The sequence below is a fragment of the Sciurus carolinensis genome, chromosome 7 (assembly GCF_902686445.1).
Source record: "Sciurus carolinensis chromosome 7, mSciCar1.2, whole genome shotgun sequence".
Classification (NCBI taxonomy): domain Eukaryota; kingdom Metazoa; phylum Chordata; class Mammalia; order Rodentia; family Sciuridae; genus Sciurus; species Sciurus carolinensis.
The window spans coordinates 85145824-85168016 of NC_062219.1; the positions used below are offsets into that span (position 1 = coordinate 85145824).

Here is a 22193-nt window from a genome sequence, read left to right on the forward strand (position 1 = left end):
AGAAGGTACAGGGTGGTTTTCTGGTCACAAAGATAATTTGTTTTTGGTGTTAAACCCTTTATGTTTCATGTAGGGTAGTGTGGTGAGGTGCGTATACCTCAATTTCTTATTGTTGCTCAACATGTTAAGTCCAATTGGGTTGCCTTTCAAAGTTTTAAAACTTTCAGCCTTGTTTCGTCTTACATATGTCTTCAAGATGAAATCTCCAGAACTAGTAGCAACAATTTCAGATCGACGATTTAACTGTAAAAAGATCCATAAATATTAAGGTTAATAAACACCATAATATAATTTATCAATAACATTTGAAAACTCACTGGTTACAAAAAATAAGTAAAAATGTATAGTTATTGGAGATATAAGGGGACAGCAACAGCAGAAGTATGAACCTGAGAGTAATTCAATTGTAGTATTTTTCCCTGAAGACAATGGTTATTTTTAGGGAAAGGGAACTGTATTTTCTCTTCATGCATATCTTCCCAAAGATAGTTGAAAAAAATGAGAATAGTGAATCTTAGAATAGTGTTCTCCAGAGAGAAAAAGATGAAATAATTCCTCTGCTTAGCAGGTCTTATTACTATCCAAAGACAGTACTGCCAAATGTGGCAATCAGTAGTCAATTTAACTTATGCTTTTCTGTAAGGATTTTTACTTTACATGAAAGTTTCTAAATAAACACAGAAATTTAGATAATGTCTCTATACTTTCATGGGTGCAAATGTTAGCATAAACATATTAATAACAATCACCCTGGGGAAATCATTATAACAGGATGGACTCCCTTTAGCTCTCATCAAAGACACCAACCAACCTTGCTCATAGCCATTGCACAAGCTGCTTTCCAACTATTTATGGCTAAAAGGTCCTAAATTCTCAGTGATAATTTTCCCAAAATAACATTTTAAAAATCATTCTCATGTACTTTAAATTTACTGATTGTTGTTTTTTGACAGGATCTCTTCTACGTTGCCCATGCTAGCCTCCCTGAATAGCTGGGATTATAGGTGAGTGCCACCGTACCCACCAGCATAATTTCTTTCTTTCTTTTTTTTTTTTTTTTTTTTAGGGGGGGTGTGGGTTGGTGCCAGGGGCTGAACTCAAAGGCACTTAACCACTGAGCTACATCTCCAGCCCTTTTTATTTTTTATTTTGAGACAAGGTCTCACAAAGTTGCTTAGGCCATCTTTGAACTTGCAATCCTCTTGCTTCAGCCTCTCAAGATACTGGGATTAAAGGTGTGTGCCACTGCACCAACTTAATTTTATATATATATTTGTTTGTTTGTTTGTTTTGTTTTGTTTTGTTTTGGTGGTGCTAGGGATTTAACCCAGGGCTTTGTGCATGTTAGTCAAGCACTCTACCAATTGAGCTACATCCCCAGCCCCTTAATTTCATTTTTGAAACAATCTTTTATTTTCTCTTTTGCACTTCTGCAAGAAAATATGAGATAGTATCTTGATTTTTTTCCCTCAAGTATTTCTACAGAAACCCACAGTACCTCAAGAAGTATCTCTCGTAAAAAGTCCTAGCTACAGGATAGCTATAGATAACCCAAAGTCCACCACCAGAGCAAGATGATCTATATAAGTAAAATTCTTCATTTTCCAATTTTGTTGCCTGTACATTGCTTATAGATTACGTAACTTCAGTCAACAATAAAACAACCAGTAATTTTATATATCTCATAAAAAATCCTTTATTGTATTGTCAAATTCCCTTAGAAAAAAAGTTTCCTACCATTTGTCATACTTGGAATAGAGCACCAAGAAAAAAAGAAATCACTTTAAAATCAGAGAATGTAAATTTGTAGAGGTTTTCTTACTACACAATTACAAAATTACAGGATGCAGGTCCAACTGCCTGGAAATTCATAATTGCTGAATTAATTAAAACACTACACATAAACTATTTTAGATACCTGCCACATTTAACTTTTCCTAAAAGTTTTTCTTTTCCATCACTTTATTTGCACTCTTAATTTGGTAATCTATTTCAAAATATTGGGGAGAATATAAGGCATAAAGAAGTAAAACAGAGTCATTTATGGCTGATTATCTTATAAATTAGAGCATTCCTGTTAACAAAATTAAAATGATATATTCGGCCAAGTGTGGTAGCATTTACCTATATCCTAGTTACTCAAGAGAATGAGGCAGGAAGATCACAAATTAGGCCAGCCTGGGCAATTTAACAAGGCCCTGCCTCAAAATAAAAGTTAAAAGCCAGGCACAGTGACGCATAAGTGTAATCCCAGCAGCTTGGAAGGCTGAGGCAGGAGGATCACAAGTTCAAAGTCAGCCTCAGCAACTTCATGAGGCACTGTCTCAAAATAAAAAATTTAAAGGGATGGGGATGTAGCTGAGTGGTAGAGCACCCCTGGGTTCAAAACCCAGTACTGTTTAAAAAAAAAAAAAAAATATATATATATATATATACAAGAGCAAGAACAAACAGATAAAACAGATGGATTAGGACAAAACAATTACATTTCTAGAAAACCAACTAAAACATGGGCCTCGATGAGGTCAGTTACACAACTATAAATAAAGAAAAACAAATTTATAAAGATTCAATAACTGCATTTAATAATGTTAACAAAATGTAGCTATTAGGGAAGATTGCTAGTGCCATGCATTATATGAATTATATAGTTTCATATAAAATTTCACAAAACCCTATAAAGGGGACAGTTGTCAAAAGACTTAGAATCTGATATTCTGTCTGATGAAGTACTATAAAATACACTAGCCTTCCAAAGAAGCTATTTGTTTCCCTAAACTGAATATCAACCTATAGAATACATTTAATCAGTATAAACAGCACAGAGGTCTGCAAACTTTTTCTGTAAAGGGCCAGAGAGTAAATATTTTAGGCTTCATTGGTCATGCAGTCACTGCTACATCGACTGAACTCTGTCTAAATATACAAATCTTTTGTTATAACACAAAAGTAGTCAGAGACAAAACCTAAATGAGCATGGCTACTTTACAGTAAAATTTTATTTTATGGAGACCAATTTCATTTTTATGTACTTACTTATTATGAAATAGTATTCATTTTATTTTAAGCATTTAAAAACGTAAAAACCATTCTAGTTTACAGACCAAGTTACAGGTCATATTCATCTCATGCCAATCCCTGAATGATAACATTAATCACTGTATTAACTACAGAGCATAAACAATTACTAGAAAATAAGTTCCACAAGAAAAATAAACTTGTCTGTTTGCTAGCACCTAGAACATTGTGTTCAAAATATATTTACCGTATAATGAGTATTTTATTGGAACTACTAAATGTGCAAAAATCATCACATAGTCAATTTAAGTAGAGAACAGATGTACAGGAAGTGTAATACATAATATTTTCAGATAATAAGAGAACCTAAAAGATATTAAAAGATTAAAAATGTTTAAAAACATTTAAATCCCAACAATGAATTAAAAACTTATATAGGAAAGAAAGCACTAGATGCCAAGGGGAAAAACACAATTTTGAAAAAGAACCAATATAAGTTCTACAAATGATATCAGTGAAATGTAAAAAAAGAAAAGAGGCTGAGCAAGGTGATGCCTGCTATAATCCCTGCTACTTTTTGGAGACTGAGACAGGAGGATTGCAAAATCAAGGCCAGCTTTGGCAAATTAGGGACAGACATCCTGTCTAAAAATAAAAAATGAAAAAAGGGCTGGAGCTATAGCTCTAGATTCAATTCTCAGTAGCTTGGGAAAAAAAGGAAAAAGAAATAAAGAAAATGAAAGAAATCAATGGGCAGATTAAGCAGATTAGAGAGAGCAGAAGTCAGTGATTTGGAAGATAGAACCAAGGATATTACACAGAATATGAAACAGTGATGCTTTCTTGTTTATCATCTTTTTTTAAAACATAAAACACAGGATAAAGAATATGAAAAAAATAAAGGTCTGCCATGTCTATTATAAGTCCCCAAAAGAACAATATAGAAAGGCAATATTCATGGAGATAATAGCTAAAATTTAAGACGTGAGTTTTTTTTTTTGTAGAGGACCAGTGAAACTACACAAGCCCAAAGGCAAAGAGACAATTATTCTGTTAAATAAATAAAAAAAAAAAGAATATCAAGACACTGTGAAAAAATAAAAGGTTTCTCCTAATTCCATCGGAAGTACAATCTTTCTTCAATAGAGAAAACAGCTACTTTGGTTTAAAGTACGGATCCATATAAACCTACTTACTAAAATCTAGGGATATGTAAACTCCTGGGATACACAACAACTTTCTAAAGGATAAACAGTCATGGACAGGTTTAAGGAAATCAACTTCTAAATCTCAATCTCCAGTTTTACATTTCCTTAAAAACTGAGTTACTCTAAAAATCATTTGTAGAAAGACATGATATAATAGCTCTTTCCCATCTCCCCTTTCACAATAACCTGTTTTTCCACTTTACAAAATTAAGATATAATTCTCTATTGTATTAGGGTCCAAAAAAAAAAAAAAAAAAAGATCTCTACAAGGAACAAATTGAAATACTGGGGTATCTGAAATCTCTTTTGGTGTGTTATTTTTAATGGTAGGATGTTGAACTTCCCTTGTTTTAAATATACTTTTGTCAAAGGTCTTTGAAGAATGAGTTAGAAACTGGGTATTTCAGGCTAAGGCAGGATTTTCTGAGTTACTGCAAAACAGAAAAGCAAAAGTGATGAAAATATGCATTTACTGACTTCCTGTCTTCAGAAAAACATTGCTCCTTGGGGAAAATCAAGGGAAGAGAATTCAAAGACAACATGGTTTTAAAAAATATTTTTTTTAAAGACTGAAATCTGTTGTGCCTTATCATAATCAGGTAACAAATTCAACTCAAAACCAATGCTGTATTTTTAGAATTTCGAAGTGAAACAATTATGGTGAAGATGCAAATTTACATTTATAAACAATATATAAATGAAGCAAAAAAATGACAACAGACTTTTATAGATAAAAGAATGGTGTGATTATGTGAACTGGTCTTGTCAAATTTTTTTTTAAATTTTCTAAAATTGTCAATGGACCTTTATTTTATTTATTTATATGCAGTGCTGAGAATTGAACCCAGTGCCCCTCACACATGCTAGGCAAGTGCTCTACCACTGAGCTATAACCCCAAACCCTTGTAAATAATTTTATGTAGATATTTTTCATGAATTAAACATGTAAGCTCAATGTTTTGAGAAAATACAAAACCCACAAAATATAAAATATTTTACAAAAAGTATTGGCCAAACCACAGTAAGCACTGCATCCCCAAACTGGGAATGTAGCTGAGTGATAAAGAATTTGCCAACCTGCAAGGGTCCCTGGGCTCAGTCCCCAGATTATTAAAATAAGAGAGAGAGAGAGAGAGATAAACAAAGGTAAAATTAGTAAGATTTCAGTTTTTCTAGTTATTTCTTAGCATACCTGAGGTTTAAAAAAGGGGGTGGGGGTGGGGACTAAAAGTAACATTTATTAGCCACTCAAATCTTGATGAAAACTTTGCCCAAAATTTGGAAAACCAATTACTCTCATAACTAGATTACAAATTACTTTTGTTTTAAATGTTCAATTTCTGTCATTGTTGGTATTTAATTCAAAAGGAAAGAACTGAGTGACAGTCTGTAACAAACTTCTATATTTAACTGTTTACAGTATGATCAGAATTTCTCAGCACTTTAGTCTAAAAAGTTTTCTAAAAAAACTGCTCTACCTCCATTATGCACAACTATAATACACCAATTTTTAAAAAATGGAAAGAAATAAACAGAGAAAAACAAAAAACAAAAATTGCTCTAGAAGGTCTGATTTGGTAATATTGATTCATGGGCAAAGCAACTACATGAATAAAAAAGGAAAATACATTTCCATCAATTTAAGAGATACTTTGTAATATTATTTTAACTAATCAGCTTAATAATTATAAATCTACAGTATTTTTTACTTAAATGGTATAATTAGGACTCAATTCTATTAGAAAATTACAACCTTTCAGTGATAGCAACTCTCCTTAATATTACTTTTACTTAATATTTCAGTGAATGAATATTATTTTTATTAATGTATAATAGCATAATTAGGATTATAGGTATGCACCACTATGTTGGCTGGTATATGTATTTTATAACAGATGATAGTATCAAATTAGAATTATCTTTAGTAATCACTGGATATATCCATGTGATAGTCAAGTTTTACCTTAAAATATCTATTACAATTCCTAAAAATTCACAATAAAAGCATATTATATACATTTCCAAAAAAATGATGAGAAATTTGCAAGCAGGAAAAAACATAGAGCTGGGAGTAGTGGCACACACCCCTAATTCCAGTTATGGGAGAGACTGAGGCAGAAGAATGACAAGTTCGAGCCCAGCCTAGGCAACTGAGTGACTGTCCCAAAAGACAAAATAAAAAGGTCTAGGGCTATAGCTCAGTGGTACAGCACCGTGGGTTCAATCCCCAGTACTCCAAGGGGTAGGGTGGGAAGACCAAGTTCTATAAACAATAACATAAAGCAACTTCTACTTTTCCCTATAAATTTCTTTCTTTTTTTTTGTCTACATTTTAGGGAAATTAGTTGTTTAAATAAAAGTTAGAAAAACCTACAGTTTGCAAAACCTACAGTGTGCAAAACCCGATAGTTTTTCAGTGTAAATAACTCTTTCTTATAGAGCTGGGGATTAAATCCTGGACCTTGCATATGCTAGGCAAGCACTCCACCAATGAGCTATATCCCTCACTCTGGAAAAAAGTAAATTTAAGTTTCCAAAATACTACTAAAGTGTAAGTACAGGAAATGTGAAGAAGACATTATGCTAAATTGGCAAAAAGTTTGACCATATACTATGCAAGGCTATGGGATACAGGAACTCTCATACAATGCCAATGAGAATATCAAATATTAACTCCTAAGAACAAAGTATTTGGCAACAGCTATAAAAACCACATGTAAATTCACCCTCTGAAATAAACACTGCAGTTCTAGAAATCTATCCCATAAATACATGACATAGATAGAAAAAATATATGTGTAAAAGTCAGTATTAAAGCTCTGTGTATAATAGCAAAAAGTCTGAGGAATATGTTTTTTTATTAATATGGGACTAACTGAATAGCTATAGTATATCCATCCCATGTACTAGTAGTAGTATAGCAAAAAAAGGAATGATAAAGATCTCTTTACTGTGATCTATAGAATATACTATTAAGTAAAAATATCACGAGGCCAAACCAGGGGGATTGTTCTCCAAGGGTGTTATATGTTTATATTTAAAATAATAATGATGATGATAAAAATAATAATAGAAGGCTAACCAGGTAATTTTTAAAACAGATTAACTGTAGAAGACAGAAATGGATACAGGGAATTAGGACAAAATCTACACATTTGGAATATAATTTCTTTTGTAAATGTGACGCTGGAACATGTAAATTTTTTTTACATAACTATAAAATAAATCAAAATGAAAATAAAAAATTCTTTAAAATAACAAAGTAGAAAAAATAAACAAAAAAAACCTTTCTGTTCATTTGATAGAATTACCAAACAATAAATGACTTCAAAACAATAGTTTAACCATATACTTCTAGCAGGATATACCTAGAATGCCACCAAAAAGAAAGAAATAAAACTATTCTTAAATCATTTAATTAGTAATTATGTTGCTATTACTAATGTGAAACTATTTTATATTTCTAAAATGGGACAAAGCAAATAAATAATTAAATCAACATCATCAGGAATCAAAACACTAATCAAAAAAATCCATAAAAGATAAAAGACTGATAAATTTGATAATATAAGAAAATACATTTTTTTCCAAGGCAGTAACTACCATAAGCAAAGAAAGAAAATAAAATAAAAATAATAAATAAATAAATATAAATAAATAAATAATAAATAAAAATAATAAATAAAAAATTGTGGTAGAGAAACTGATTAAAACACAGCTACATAAGGCATAAAGATATTCTTGTCAATGATGGATTGCATATATGATGGTGCTCCCCATAAGATTATAAGGGAGTTGAAAAATTCCCTATAGTCTAGTGACAGCACAGCTGTAATAAAGTGTTTGTGATAATAATGATGTAAATAAACCAACTATGCTTACAGCTGAAATAAAAGTAAAGCACATACAATTATGTACAGTAGATAATGTTGGACAATAAACAACTGTTATTGGCTTATATATTTACTATACTATATTTTTTATCATTACTTTACAGCGTACTCCTAAAGTTTTCTGTATACTGTGTTACACTGGCAGCAACCTCATACATCTCCTGTATATTGTGTCTCTTGACAGCACTGAGGACAAGTTGAGTTCTATACCACCTAGGTTTGTGTTTAAGCATGTTCCATAATGTTCACATGAAGAAACTGTTTAATTACTACAGATCTCAGAATGTGTCACTAAGCAAGGTAGGACTGTATTAACAATTGGTATCACATCAATGGATGAATTTCTCCAAAACACTGCATTTCATGAAAGCTAAGAAATCACTATAAAATGCATCATTAGAATATGAAGTATTCTGCAAAAAAAATTTCTATTAAACTAGCCTATGCTGCTATAAGATGCATTTAAATTTGAGAGAAGTTAAAATATGGAAATAATATGTTTTAGACAATATAAACAAAATTCTTATTAATAATATTCTAAAGACTGGATAGAAAAATTGGCAAAGAATACTAAGTGATGATTATCTAATAAATAAAAAATGGATTACTCAAATGTAAAGGTATTCAACTTCTTTCACAATAAAAGAAATGAAAATTAAGATGCTATTTTTTATTGGCAAAGATTAAAAAGTTGGTAACACTGTGAGACAGTATGAGGAAATAGACACTTTTAGACACTGCCACCTAAGTATAAAGGAGGCATGCCAAAATTAGAAATAAACCTGTCCTAGGCTGGGGATGTAGCTCAATGGTAGAGCACTTGGTAAAAGCAAGGCCCTGGATTAATTCCCAGCAACACAAAACAAAACAAAACAAACATAGAAAGAAAGAAAGAAAAAAGAAAAGAAAGAGACAGGGAGAGAGAGAGAGAAAAAGAAAAGAAAAAGAGAAAAAGCAGCGGGTATGGGGGGCACCACACACACACACACAAAACCAGAAATATACCTGCTCTGACACAGCAGCTCTACTTACAGGAATTTATCCTACAGGTGTGCTTGCATGTGTGCAAAATAACCCATACATACATAACCCATACATAATTTTATTCAACATTATTTTAAGAAATAGAAAAATTTAAGCTTGTAATAACTGTATATATCCAACAGTGTGATGATATGTGTTAATAACATATACCATACAATGGAATACAGTGTACCCATGGAAGAGACTGAGGGTGCTTTTTATAAACTCTCACGGACTATCTCCAGATTACATTAAAGCAAGATCAAAAAAACTATGTGCAATATCTTCTCAACTGTGTAAGTAAATAGAGTAGGAATATATATCTTTATAATGCATAACATATTTTGCTATTGTTTGGATAAGTGTTCCCCAAAGGCTCATATTTTAAAGGTTTAGACACAGTCTGTAGTGGTACTGGGAGGTGGTAAATTATTTAAGAGACAGGACCTAGTGGAAAGAAGTTAGGTTGTGGGGGTATGCCCTTGAAAAAAAAAAAAAAATACAAAGGGATCCTGGTCTCTTTCTCTCTCACTGCTTCTCAGATGCCATAAAGATAGCAGCTTCCTTTACTCTCCATTCCTGCTACAATGTATTAAGCAGCCTATGGCCCAGAGCAACAGGGCTAAGCAATCATGGTGTAAAACCTCCAAAATTGTGAGCCTAAATAAACCTTTTCCCTTATACTGTTGATTATCTCAGGTATTTTGTTATTGTAATAAAAAGGTGACCAATGCATATTTCCACAGGGATGAACAAGAAACTAAGAATATTATTTGCCTAAGAAGTGGGAAGTGGGGGTGTGGAGCTCACCAAAAAAAAAAAAAAAAAAAAAAAAAAAAACCACGAACTTTTAAAATAACAACTTTTAGTATAACTTAAAAGAAATTTAAAAGCAACACTTGCCTTTTTTCCTTTTGAGGTTTCAGAATCCTCATCTTCTTCTACACTGAGTAGATTTGCCCCACTACATAGAAAATAAGGGGAAAAACCTTAAGTAACAATTACAATTCATACATTAAATTAAATTAAAAAGGTTTATCATCTATGCTCACCTGATCCAGAGAATCATAGAACTTTTTCCATAAAGGACCACACAGTAAAATATTTTAGGCTTTGCAGGCTGTATGGGTTCTGTAGCAACTACTCTACTCATCTTTGCCACTACAGTATGAAAATAAGTCATAAACTACATATGTGGCTGAGTACCAATAAAATTATTAACAAAATCAGATAACAGGCAAGATTGAAACCACAGGCCATGAACTGTTGATTCCTACCATAAATGAACAGAAAATCTTGCTCTTTTTTAAACAATGAATTTTATATATTCTCATTCATTTTTCCTTTCTGTCTTGGATTGACATTTAGGGAATAAGAATAAGAAACAAAAGGCAGAGGAAGAAACATACTGTCAAACGAAGAAAAAAAAACAGCTAATGAAAAAAATTAATTTCAATGGTTCTGCCACAGTGAAATATTTATACTTTCACCACTCTTGGAAATATCAACCCTCCATTGAGAATCACTGGCCTGAGATTTGAAAAGATCAAACCAATATATAATATAATCAAAAAGCTAAAGCCTCTGAGGACCATGATGAACCAGAGTATAATTCATAAATTAAATGCATAGTACAGCACTTTAAAAGACTTTTTTAAAAATCACATAACCATGGCAAATCTTCCAACAACAACAACAAAAAAAAAAAAAAAAAAAAAATCAAACACATTTTTTAAGGCAATTCTGCTAAACTATTTATAACAAAAATCCTTGTTATTTTTAATGAAAGTGAAAAAAATGTTTTGCTTCATTACTTTTATATATATACCCTACCTTTTGGGGGTGTGGGGGTACCGGGGATTGAATCCAGGGGTCCCTAACCACTGAGCCACATCCCCAGCCCCTTTTATTTCTTATTTTGAGATAGGTATCACCAAGTTGCTAAAACTGGTTTCAAATTTGAGATCCTCCAGCCTCAGCCTCCCCAGTTGCTGGGATTATAGGTATGTGCCACTATGCCCGGCTGTATTTTAACTTTTTAAATGCTAAAACCCAAAATGTTTGAAAGTCAGTGTAGTTTCTCTTCAGATTAATTTCAAATTTGTTGTATTTTTTCAAAACTATGCAAATATTAAATGTAAGAAAAAAATTTAAATTGAAAATTAATCAGAAGACAAAACAAAACAAAACCATAAAAAACTGACTTTAAGAAACTTACCAGTTCAAAGCTCTTCTTCAAATATAACTTCAAGGCACATAAAGGGGTAATGGTGAACAGAGCTATTTCTTAGAAGTAAAGCACTTAAAATATTTAACCAATAATTTTTGTGTCAAGATTTCTAAAAAATTTTTATATTTTTGGTAGAACTTTGTGTGTATACTCATGTGTAACTGAATTTATTTATTTAATTGGTGGGAAACAAGGTCAATAAAATCAAAAAATGTAAACAAGGTCAAATGTGTAATACAAATCTCATGACTTGCAAAAAGTACTATTAAAACTAAAATTTTAAAACATTTATCTATTTTGGTACTGGGGATAGAACCCAGGGATGCTTAAACACTGAGCAACATCCCCAGCCCCATTTTTTAGTATTATATTTAGAGACAGGGTCTCACTAAATTGCTTAGGGCCTCACTAAGTTGCTGAGGCTGTCTTTGTGATCATCCTATCTCAGTCTCCCAAGCCACTGTAAGCCACTGAGATTACAGGCATGAGCCACCAGGCCTAGCATAATTTAAAATCTTTACACAGCATTTATTCCAAGTGTGCTAATAAAGTATAATGGACACTCTACATAAACTTCTGCCTATGTAAATATCTGTGCTCATCATTTAGAAGGCACTGCTTTCTCAGGTGAAATATGATCTAAAATGAATGTGGTAGTAGTAGGGTCACAGATGGGGGAAGAAAGATAATCCAGGACTTAAACTTTCATAAAAAATTCAAGGGTCTTAATCTGGGCTTACTCATGAAAATAGTGGCTATTCAAATTGCTGCCCAAACAGAACAAATATTCTTTAAGAATAATTTTATTAATCTGAAAACTTCTATTGCATAATCAATTTTAATCATGAGGTTATACATATTATATTCGCATATTTATATATTTCAAAAGACTGAAATATAACAGAGAAATATAATAGTAAAATTATTTACCAATAAAGAATTGCTTTGTCTTTCCTTAATGTTACTAAGAGGTAAATGTTTCAGGTAAATACCATACTCTTAAAAATCTTTCCATGGAATGTTATTTTTCTAATAAGAAATTTCATTCTTACAAAGTATCTTGAGGGAAAAAAATCCTTACTCTTTATCTGTATCTCCTTCACTTTCTTCTTCATGATCAAAGCTCCAATTATTTTTAAAACCTCCATCTCTCTTAGACTCTGATCTAGCCAAAGCTGAAATAAAAACAAACTGAGATAAGTATTTATAAATAGAGCTATTCAATACAGAACAAATTTGAGCATTTCCCAAGCTATTTGAATATTCTAAATTTTCCTGCCTTTTTTTTTTTTTACTATTTCTTATAAACATCTTATTTCCTCCAAAAAGAAAACACATTTAAATGTTTTTTCTAACTTATAGTCACCCATATATGTGTCTGCTACAGAAAAAAGCGCAAATTAGTAAGATATAATAAAATAGGGGGAAGCACATAAATATGTACAAAATGTATAAAATCAGTCTTAAGTCTCCTTGATAACCAATTCTAGAATTAGAATTAATGACTAATTTTAAAAAAAAAGTTTGCTTGCCTTACTCCTAAGAACTGTATCCAAATCTCTAGCCTTTTCCTTAAATTCCATCATTTCTGTTTTTAACAGAAGAAAAACAAAACAAGATTTCCTTGTGTTGTGTTGGCAATATTTGTGTTCCTTGTGTTGGCAATATTTGATGACCAGTAAAACTTCAAATCACAACACCAGAGACACTCAGTATGAGTTAAAAGAAAAAAAAATTTTTTTGTTAAGTGCATAGCTGAAGCCCCCTGAAGCCATAAATAACTAGAAAGTGGAAATCCAGAAAGATAAATGAAGTTCCAAATCTGGTATTTGTCTTAGAGTCACATAACAAAAGCCTGATGTCCTAGAGTCTATGCTTCAAAGACAATAATTTTAGGATCTTAGCACAATGACAACCTGAAGGATAACACTCCAACTGGAGTGGGGGGCGGGAAAAAAGAAAAAGGAAACTCACTAAAAAAAAAGAATAAGAGATAATTGTAATGTTTGCCCCTTGGCTCTGGGGTTCCAAGTTGACCTAAAGACAAATAAATGATCTGTGTGTCTACCTCATAGTTAGTGTTATTGTATAAATGTTCAGATGCTGAAATCCTAAACCCCAAGGTGATGGTATTAAGAGGAAGAGCCTGGGCTGGGGTTGTAGTTCAGTGGTAGAGAACTTGCCTAGCATGTGTGAGGCACTGGGTTCATCCTCAGCACCACATAAAATTAAATAAATAAAATAAAAGTATTGTGTCCATCTACAACTAAAAATTAAGAAAAAAAGAGGAAGGGCCTTTGGAAGGTATAGGGTACAGCCACATAAATGTGATTACTGTCCTTATATTAAAAAAAAAAGAGACACACATAAGAATTTATTTGCCCTTCCACCACAGAACACATCTACGACAAAGCAGGACCTTATCAGATAAGACACCTTGATCTGACTTTCCATCCTCCAGAACTATGAAAAAATTGTTGATTAAAAGGTCTCGGTCTATGGTACTTTGTTAACAGCAGCCCAAATGAACTAAGACCATTAGGGAATTCCTAATCATAAGCACATAATTACTAAGGATTGAGGCCAGAATTTTCACAACCTACATGGCCCAGAAAAGTACATAATTAAAACAGCCTTCCCTTTGGTCTCAAAAAACAAAGCAAGATAATGAAGGGAATGTCATCACTTGGAAAACAATTAAGATACACTGTGCCACTGTTGTTGCTCTAAGGCCTACCACCTTCAGAAGTTGACCTGTGGCAAATGTGGCTACCCTACTAGGCACAAGAGAAAACATAAATGTAGTGCCAAGGCTGAAAGACAAAATACAACCCAGACTATTCAAATGAGGCACCTAAAAATTGTACATCACAGATTAAGGCACAGATTTCATTAAAGAATACCAAAACCTGAGAGGGCAGCTACTGAAATAACCAGTTCACATTGAAAATCTCAATGACTGGCCAAGCAATAAAATGTTCTGGTTAAAAAAAAAAAAAAAAAAAATCCGAAATAAGTAAAACCTCACATGAAACTATGTGAGCATTACTAGCCATCAGGGAAATGAAAATCAAAACCATAATGGGAAACTACTTCTCACCCATTAGGATGGCTGTTATTTTTTTTAATGTAAAGTAGCAAGCTAAAACGTCTTAAAATTAGAACTCCTGTGCATTGCTGGTGGAAATATAATATAGTACAGTCACTGTAGAAAAACTCTGGCTGTTTCTCAAAGAGTTAAACACCCATGCAAGGTGGAGTGGTGCCCATCTATAACCCCAGCGAGTCTGGAAGCAGAGGCAGGACTCACTAAGTTGGTGGCACCTTGTCTCAAAATAAAAAACAAAAAAGTGCTGGGATGTAGCTCAGGGGGGGCAAAGTGACTTGGGTTCAATACCTTGTGTACCACTAGGAAAAAAATAAATAAGTTAAACACTCAGCTGAATGATGCAGCAATTCTACTTCTAGGCATATAAAATATAAAATAATTGAAAATGTGGACTCACTTGTGCACCAACTTTCACAGAAGAATTTATAATAAATCAAAAGGTGCAAACAATCCAAACATCTATCCCCAACAGAACAGATAATATATGGTGTATGTATACACACACTGCAATATTATTCAGCTCCCATAGGAATGACTTCACAACCGAAAGTACCATGAAACAACTTATCATGAGCAAATATGAAACTTCTTTACATATATATTGGGTTGAAAATATAAATAAATAATAGTAGATAATGAGAACAAGATTTCTCCCTGTTGGAGAAAGAAGTCACAAGCAAGAAAGGAAAGCTAAACTATCTCTAGTGCTGGATTAGAGTCAGTGATATCAATATGAACTCATGTATTTAGTATATACGTACAGATGAACAGAAGTAAATGTAGGTATGTGTTATATAACATTAGTATAAATGGCTAGGGCTCTGTTCTCTAAGAGGGTACAAAAGTAGCAACACCCCAGTTAGCAACAAGAATGCCCACAATCCAATCTTGGATTTTAAATACCATTTTCTCCAATAAAGGAATCAGCGATCTTAGGGAGAGAAATGCCCGATTTTAGGGCAGAGGCAGGAAAAATACAAATTGAAACTTTGTATCTTACAGTGTCAGAATACAAGTAAGTGCTTTAATAACAAAAGGGGGGAGGGGCATATCAAATGATTAGAGGAACCAACCTGAAAGAACTCCCAAAAGTCAAGCAAAATTGGCACAATTTTAGTAAATGAAAAGAGCACTGGATTATAATCCCACAATTAAACAGGGATAAGTTTTCATAGAAAAATTACAAGTAACATGCAAATATTCCTTCCTATAAAAAGAGAGAACTTAATTCTTCTTCCCATGAGTATGGGCTGGACTTGATAATTTGTTTAAAAAAAAAAAAAAAAAAGACAACAGACGGGAAAAAATTGAAAGTGGAGAAAGCTGACAAACAGTACATTAGTCAAATAAATAATCAACGTCAACATCAAAAGTGATATGTTTTATTTCTGGCTTATACCCTTTAATACAGTGAGATGAAAATGACACGAGCTCTCTGGTGTTCAGCTCCAAAATTCATAATGCCAGGTTAATCACCAGAGAAATCAGACAAACCAAACTGAGGCACATTCTATGAAATATGAGTCTCTAAAACTGTCAATGTGCTGGGTACAGTAGCACCTGCCTGTAATCCCCAGCAACTCCGGAGGCTGAGGGAGGAGGACTGACTCCAAGTTTGAGGCCAGCCTCAGCACCTTCACGATGCCCTAAGGAATTTAGCAAGACTGTCTCAAAACAAATAAAGAAACAAACAAATGGCTGGTGATGTAGCTCAGTGGTAGAGCATCCCCGGGTTCAATCCCCAGTAACAAACAAACAAACAAAAAAGAAAACTGTCAATGCTAAGAAAAAAAAGGAAAGATTAAGAAACTGTCAAAAATCTGAGTAGACAAAGAAGTCATGACAAACATTCTAAGCCAAAATGGACTCAAGAACACATACCAAACATTAATGGAATAACTAATGAAATTCAAATTAAGTTACTAATTAAAGTAATAGTATTATAATGTTAAGTTTCCAAGTCTTCACAAATATACAATGGCTAAATCAGATGGCAGCATTAGTGAATGCTGGGTGAAAGGCAAACAGAAACTGTATCATCTTTGAAACTTCTCTTTAAACTTAAAAGTATTCATAAATTAAAAGTTTTAAAACACTGAAATGTAAAATGAACCTGTTTCAAAAGTCAAAAAGATGGTCTAATCCTTACACACTAAAGGAATTAGGGAATTATATACAGAACTCTTAAAAACCTGATCATACAATATACCAGTAGACAAGAGATTAAAGCATACAAATAAATGCAAAAACAACAACTTCATAAAGTAATAACTGTCAATGAGGGAAAAAATTCAGTCTAAAAAGTTAAAAAAAAAAAAAAAAAAAAAAGTTGATTCCCAGCATAGTAAAATAAGAATAAAAACAAAGGGGGCAGGCATTTTGGAGTAGAAATAAAAACTTAAAACCCTCAAAAGTCCCTCAGTTCTTTATGTTTCCACAAACTATTATGGTTTATATTTGTAATTATCAGTGGAAAATATGTACACTATACTCTGCTTAAAAAATTAAGAAGAGAAAGAAAAGAAAAAGGTTAAGGAAAGATCCCAGTTAAATAATACATTAAACACATAAATTTACTAACTGATCAACTGTAGTGGTGGGGATTAAACCCAGAGTCTGGTGCATGCTAGGCAGGTACTCTACCCCTAAACCCTTTTCTACATACTTTTCACCGAAATAACAATAATAAAAGGAAAAAGAAAAGCAGAAACCCATCAGAACTAAAAAAAATAGAGGATACAACAGTAGATGAGAGATGTTAAAAAAGGGATAAATGGTGAAAATTTGATCAATGAGTAGGAACTGACTTAGTTGACCAAAGAAGGCAAAGACCTAAGCACCTATAAAGACACAAATTACCAAACTGACACAAGAAGCAGAAGTTGATATTTTGTTTTGTTTGTATGGAGATAGAGACTGAATCCAGTGGTTATATACTATTGAGCTATATTCCCAACTCTTTTATTTTTTGCTTTGTATAGGGTCTGGCTAAGTTGCCAAGGCTGACCTGAAACTTGTCATCCTCCTGGCTCAACCTCCCAAGTCACTGGGACTTCAGGCATGCATCATCATGCCCAGTCAAAAGAAAATTTTAACATCATCATATCAATAAAACAAACTGAAGTATTACAAATTTCCCACAAAGATAAAACTTAGAAAGATTCAGACAGTAATTTTTTCCAACTTTTTAATACCAATCTCAAAATTTTTCAAAAAATAAAAAGTAGGAAACACTTTGCAGCTCGTTTTATGAAGCCAGAATACTTGATATCTAGCATTAAAGAACAATCTTACATGAAGACAGATATAAAACCTTAAGTAAAAAATTAGCAATCAAGCCCTGTGATTTATAAGGAGTAATTCATTACAATTACAGTGTCTACTCCAAAAAGCAAGTTAACATTTGAAAATAATGAATGTAATTCATGAGACCAATTTATAACAAAACAACAAAAACTCTTAGCAAACTAGGAATAGAAGAGAACTTCCTTGAAGGGGCACCATGGTACATGCCCCAGCAACCCAGGAGGCTGAAACCCAAAGCAACTTAGTGAGAGCATCTCAATTTTTTTTTTTTTTTTTAAAAGGGCTGGCTGGCAATGTAGCTCAGTGGTAGAGCACTTGCCTAACGGGAATAAGGTCCTGGGTTCAATTCCCACTACCACCATTACCACCACCCTCAAAAGAAAAGAACTTTCTTAATCTAAAAAAGAATAACTACAAAACCCTTCATCAAACATCTTAATGTTCCCTTTTGCAATAAGCTATCAACAAGTCTATCCAATCATATAGTGAAGATCCCAGTTGATACAGTAGGGTAGGAGGAAGGGCTTTGCAAGATGAAGAAAACAAGCAAGAACAAAGCGTATTCATGTATAGAACCCCAGAAAGTCTCAAAAATTGAGATGGTAGGTATACCTGACAGAAAAGAAGACTGGTTGTTTTACAGATTTTTAGTAGAATGAAATAAATGTATAAGAAGTAAAATAAATGTATAGGAAAATCAGCATTTGGGAATCATCATAGTATACCGAATTCAGTCATGAATTGTCACGGATGTTAAAACTAGTGGGTGAAATCTAATGAAAACAGAATTTGTCTCAAATTTGTCTTGAGCTCTCTCTCCATACAATATTTACTAATTACAAAGGGAAAAAGAGCACTTTAGGTTAAGAAATCCAGTAAACAACACCCTAAGTGATCAAAGTTAATTTCACCAGAAAAAGGACAAATTGGCATCAGGGATCACTAGACATGACAAACTGAGAGGGACAAACTGATATCATTTCTTATTTAAAAATGCATAAACTGGGGCTGGGGAGATAGCTCAGCTGGTAGAGTGCTTGCCTCGCAAGCACAAGGCCCTGAGTTCGATCCCCAGTACCGCCAAAAACAAACAAACAAACAAACAAACAAACAAAAAAAGCATAAACTTAATCTAATCAGGAGGTAAAATCAGATAAGTTCAAATTTAGATAAACCCAAACTACAAAATAACTGTCCTATTTTCTTAAAAAAATGGAAAGATAGGGAAAGATAAAGGAAGACTGAAAAGTTATTTCTAGATTAAGAGAAACAAAAGATATGACAAATACATGTAATACAGATTCTATATGGGATCCTGAATAAGCATTTTCTTTTTTCTTTGCTATTAAGGAACATTAGGTCAAGTGGTGAAAGCAGAAGAAAAAAGTTTGTAGATTAGAAAATAGCGTGATATCAATGTTAATTTGATTTTGATAACTATACTGTTGTTATATAAGAGAATGTAGTTTCTTAAAAGAGGAAAAAAGAAAAAGGAGGAGGGATAATAAGCATCATATCCAAAATTCACTTTCAAATGGTATCCAAAAATGTATTTATGTAAACATAACTATATATCTGAAGGAAAAAATATGACAAAGCAGTTGTAGTAAATGTTAACATTTCAGGAAACAAGTGAAGAATATATGAGAAATTTTTGTACTAGCTTACCACTTTCCTATAAAGATAATATTTCAAAAATTTAGGATTTTAAAGAAGACAGGTGTCACAGCACACACCTATAACCCCAGCTACTTGAGAGGCTGGGGCAGGAGGATCACAAGTTCAAGACCAACCTGGACAGTTTAGCAAAATCCTGTCTCAAAATAAAAACTAAAAAGGGCTGAAGATGAAGCTTAATGATACAGCACCCTTGGACTCAATCCCCAGTACCAGGGGCAAGGGTTAGGGGGGAGGAATGCTACTAAAACCACTTTGAAGTTAATTTGGCAACACCTATAAGTGATGTTCTAGGATCCAATAATTCCATTGCTTAAAATATACACTTGGTGAGGCAAACTATGGGCCAGTCAAATCTGGTCTGCTCTCTGTTTTAAAAAGGTTCACAAGATTAAAAAGGAATTTTACATTTTTTACAGTGGGGGGGTTCAAAAGAATAATGTTCCATAACATATGAAAATCTCAAAATGTCAATGCCCATAAAGTTTACTGAAACACAGCCATACTCTTTTGTACTATATATGATTGCATTGTGTTGAATGTTAACAAGTGTTAACTGTGACAGAGAGTGCATGAACTACAAAGTGTAAGATACTTTCTGGCCCTTTACAGAAAAAGGTTGCTGGTACTTTGTCCTAGGAAGAAAATTTTATGTGCACAAGAAAATGAATTTACAAAAATGTCCAAAGTAGCAAAATAAAACATGCTAAAATGTTTACTATAGCAATGCATGTAATAATAAAAAGTTGGATACAACAACCTAAATTTCCACAAACAGGTAAGTGCATGTAAGAACTACTATAGTCAACCCTCCATATCCTCAAGGTCCATATTGAAAATCTCTGGGGAAAAAGTTGCATCTATACTCAACAAGTACAGACATTTTTTTGACATTATTCCCTAAATGTTATATAATGTAAATACAATGTATCAGGTATTACAAGTAACCTAGAAAGTACAGAGAATGAGCATTATACCGAAATACTATATCATTTTATATAAGGAACTTGAATATCAAAAGATTTTGGGGCTGGTGCTGTAGCTCAGTGGCAGAGGGCTTGCCTAGCATGTGTAAGGCACTGGGTTTGTTCCTTAGCACCACATAAAAATAAACAAATAAAATAAAGACATTCTGTCTATCTGCAACTACAAAAGAAAAATTAAAAAAAAAAAAAAAAGATTTTGGCATTGTGGGGTGGGGTCCTGAAACCCATACACTAAGAATACTGATAACTATATTCATACCATTGGAATAATACAAGACAAAGAAAATGAAAGCTGTTTTTATTAACACTGTTTAATCCCTTAATGTTGTAAGAAAAAGCAAGCCACAGAACAAATATAAAATGACATGATTTATAAGTTTGAAAACATGCAGGATATATGTAATTGTACATATTGTACACATAAGTATATACAATGAGTATATATGTGTGTTCTTTTTTTTCCTGTACTTATAATTTAATATATTTTTGAGACTTTTTATTAAATTTACTGTTTTCCAAAGCTGGGAATATAGCTATTAAACTTCTCTCCAGAGAATATAAAAAGGTAAGGGTTCACCTGAGCAGCAATTGTAGTGTTAATGTTTTCTTCTTTAAGCCAGGATGTAGAACATAAGTGTTTGTCATATTATCCTTTACATTTCACAGAAGTAAAATATTTTCTAATAATTTTTAAAAACTATCATGAGTAAGCTTTTATAGCAATGAAAAATATAACAAACTCTAAAGAACAACTAACAGAAAAGTTAACTTCTGCAACCTAGGAATATAAAAAAAAATCAGTAACAAACTGTACGCAAGTCAGGAAGCCCTTCAATAAAGCAATTTTAGGTGACTCTGTAGGGTTATATAGAGCCAGTCTTTCTCAAGAACTGTCAAGATTCCCCAAAGGCAAAGCTTAGCCCAGGAGTCACCATTTACCAAGTGTGAATATGCTGCTATAGACATAGCCCACTTGAGGAGGCCTTTAGACTGCATGGAGAGGGAAGGACCCAGTCGGTCAGACATTTAATTCCATCTTGGAGTTTCTAGACCAGTCAAGTCACCAAATCATGCCTGCAATTGCTATATGAAGCAGAAAAATCACCAGTAGGGCCTTTTTCAAATTCGTGATCTATTAAACCTTTTCCTTTCGGTAAAGATAACATAGCAATACAGCGTTCAATATGACCTCGAAAAGAAGCCTTGAAATATATTTGTGGGAATGATATTAAATCAGACCCCTTGAGTCACAAAATCCACAAAATTCTTTCCCTCAGGTCCCAGCAACTGTTCACTCTTCACTAAATCATCATCTACTTCATTCTGTTCAGTGGGTTTCTATGGATCTTTTGGGGTATCATACAGTCAGTTCAGTCCAAGTCCAACAGCCAGGCAGCAGTTTGACTCTGCTGGTTTTACTGGAAAGTCCTTGACCTTCTATGGATCAGAAATAGCAAGTAGTGGTACTTTCTTGACATTCTATGGATCAGAAACAAGTAGTGGTACTTTATTCTAAAGTACTACAGCTGGTTCTACCTTTACATAGGAGACAATTATCTCAAGTTGACGCTTACAATGTTCCATACCCAGAAAATGTCCCTTCTGCTCCAAGAAGGTGAGAGGACAAGGATTATCCAGGTGGCAGGGGAATTCAGTATTCAGTGAGATGGACCAATTGAATGTTAGAAACACTTTTAAGTCTGAAGAAGTAAATGCAATTTCACCAAGAAAAAAAGGATCCTT

The 22193-nt window shown here is 33.0% G+C and overlaps 1 protein-coding gene across 4 annotated transcripts in view; it reads right to left on the minus strand.

The window, feature by feature from the left end:
* The window catches only part of Senp6 (SUMO specific peptidase 6), a 114794-nt gene that overhangs the window by 83955 nt on the left and 8646 nt on the right, over positions 1 to 22193 (minus strand). For 3 of the 4 annotated variants that reach the window (XM_047559137.1, XM_047559136.1, XM_047559138.1), the window contains exons 2-4: positions 12454 to 12547; positions 10046 to 10106; positions 98 to 243 (exon numbers count right to left, since the gene is read on the minus strand). In XM_047559137.1, the coding sequence (XP_047415093.1) occupies positions 98 to 243; positions 10046 to 10106; positions 12454 to 12547 (301 nt within the window). The remainder of the gene's footprint in view (positions 1 to 97; positions 244 to 10045; positions 10107 to 12453; positions 12548 to 22193) is intronic. The other variant, XM_047559139.1, reaches the window with a different exon arrangement.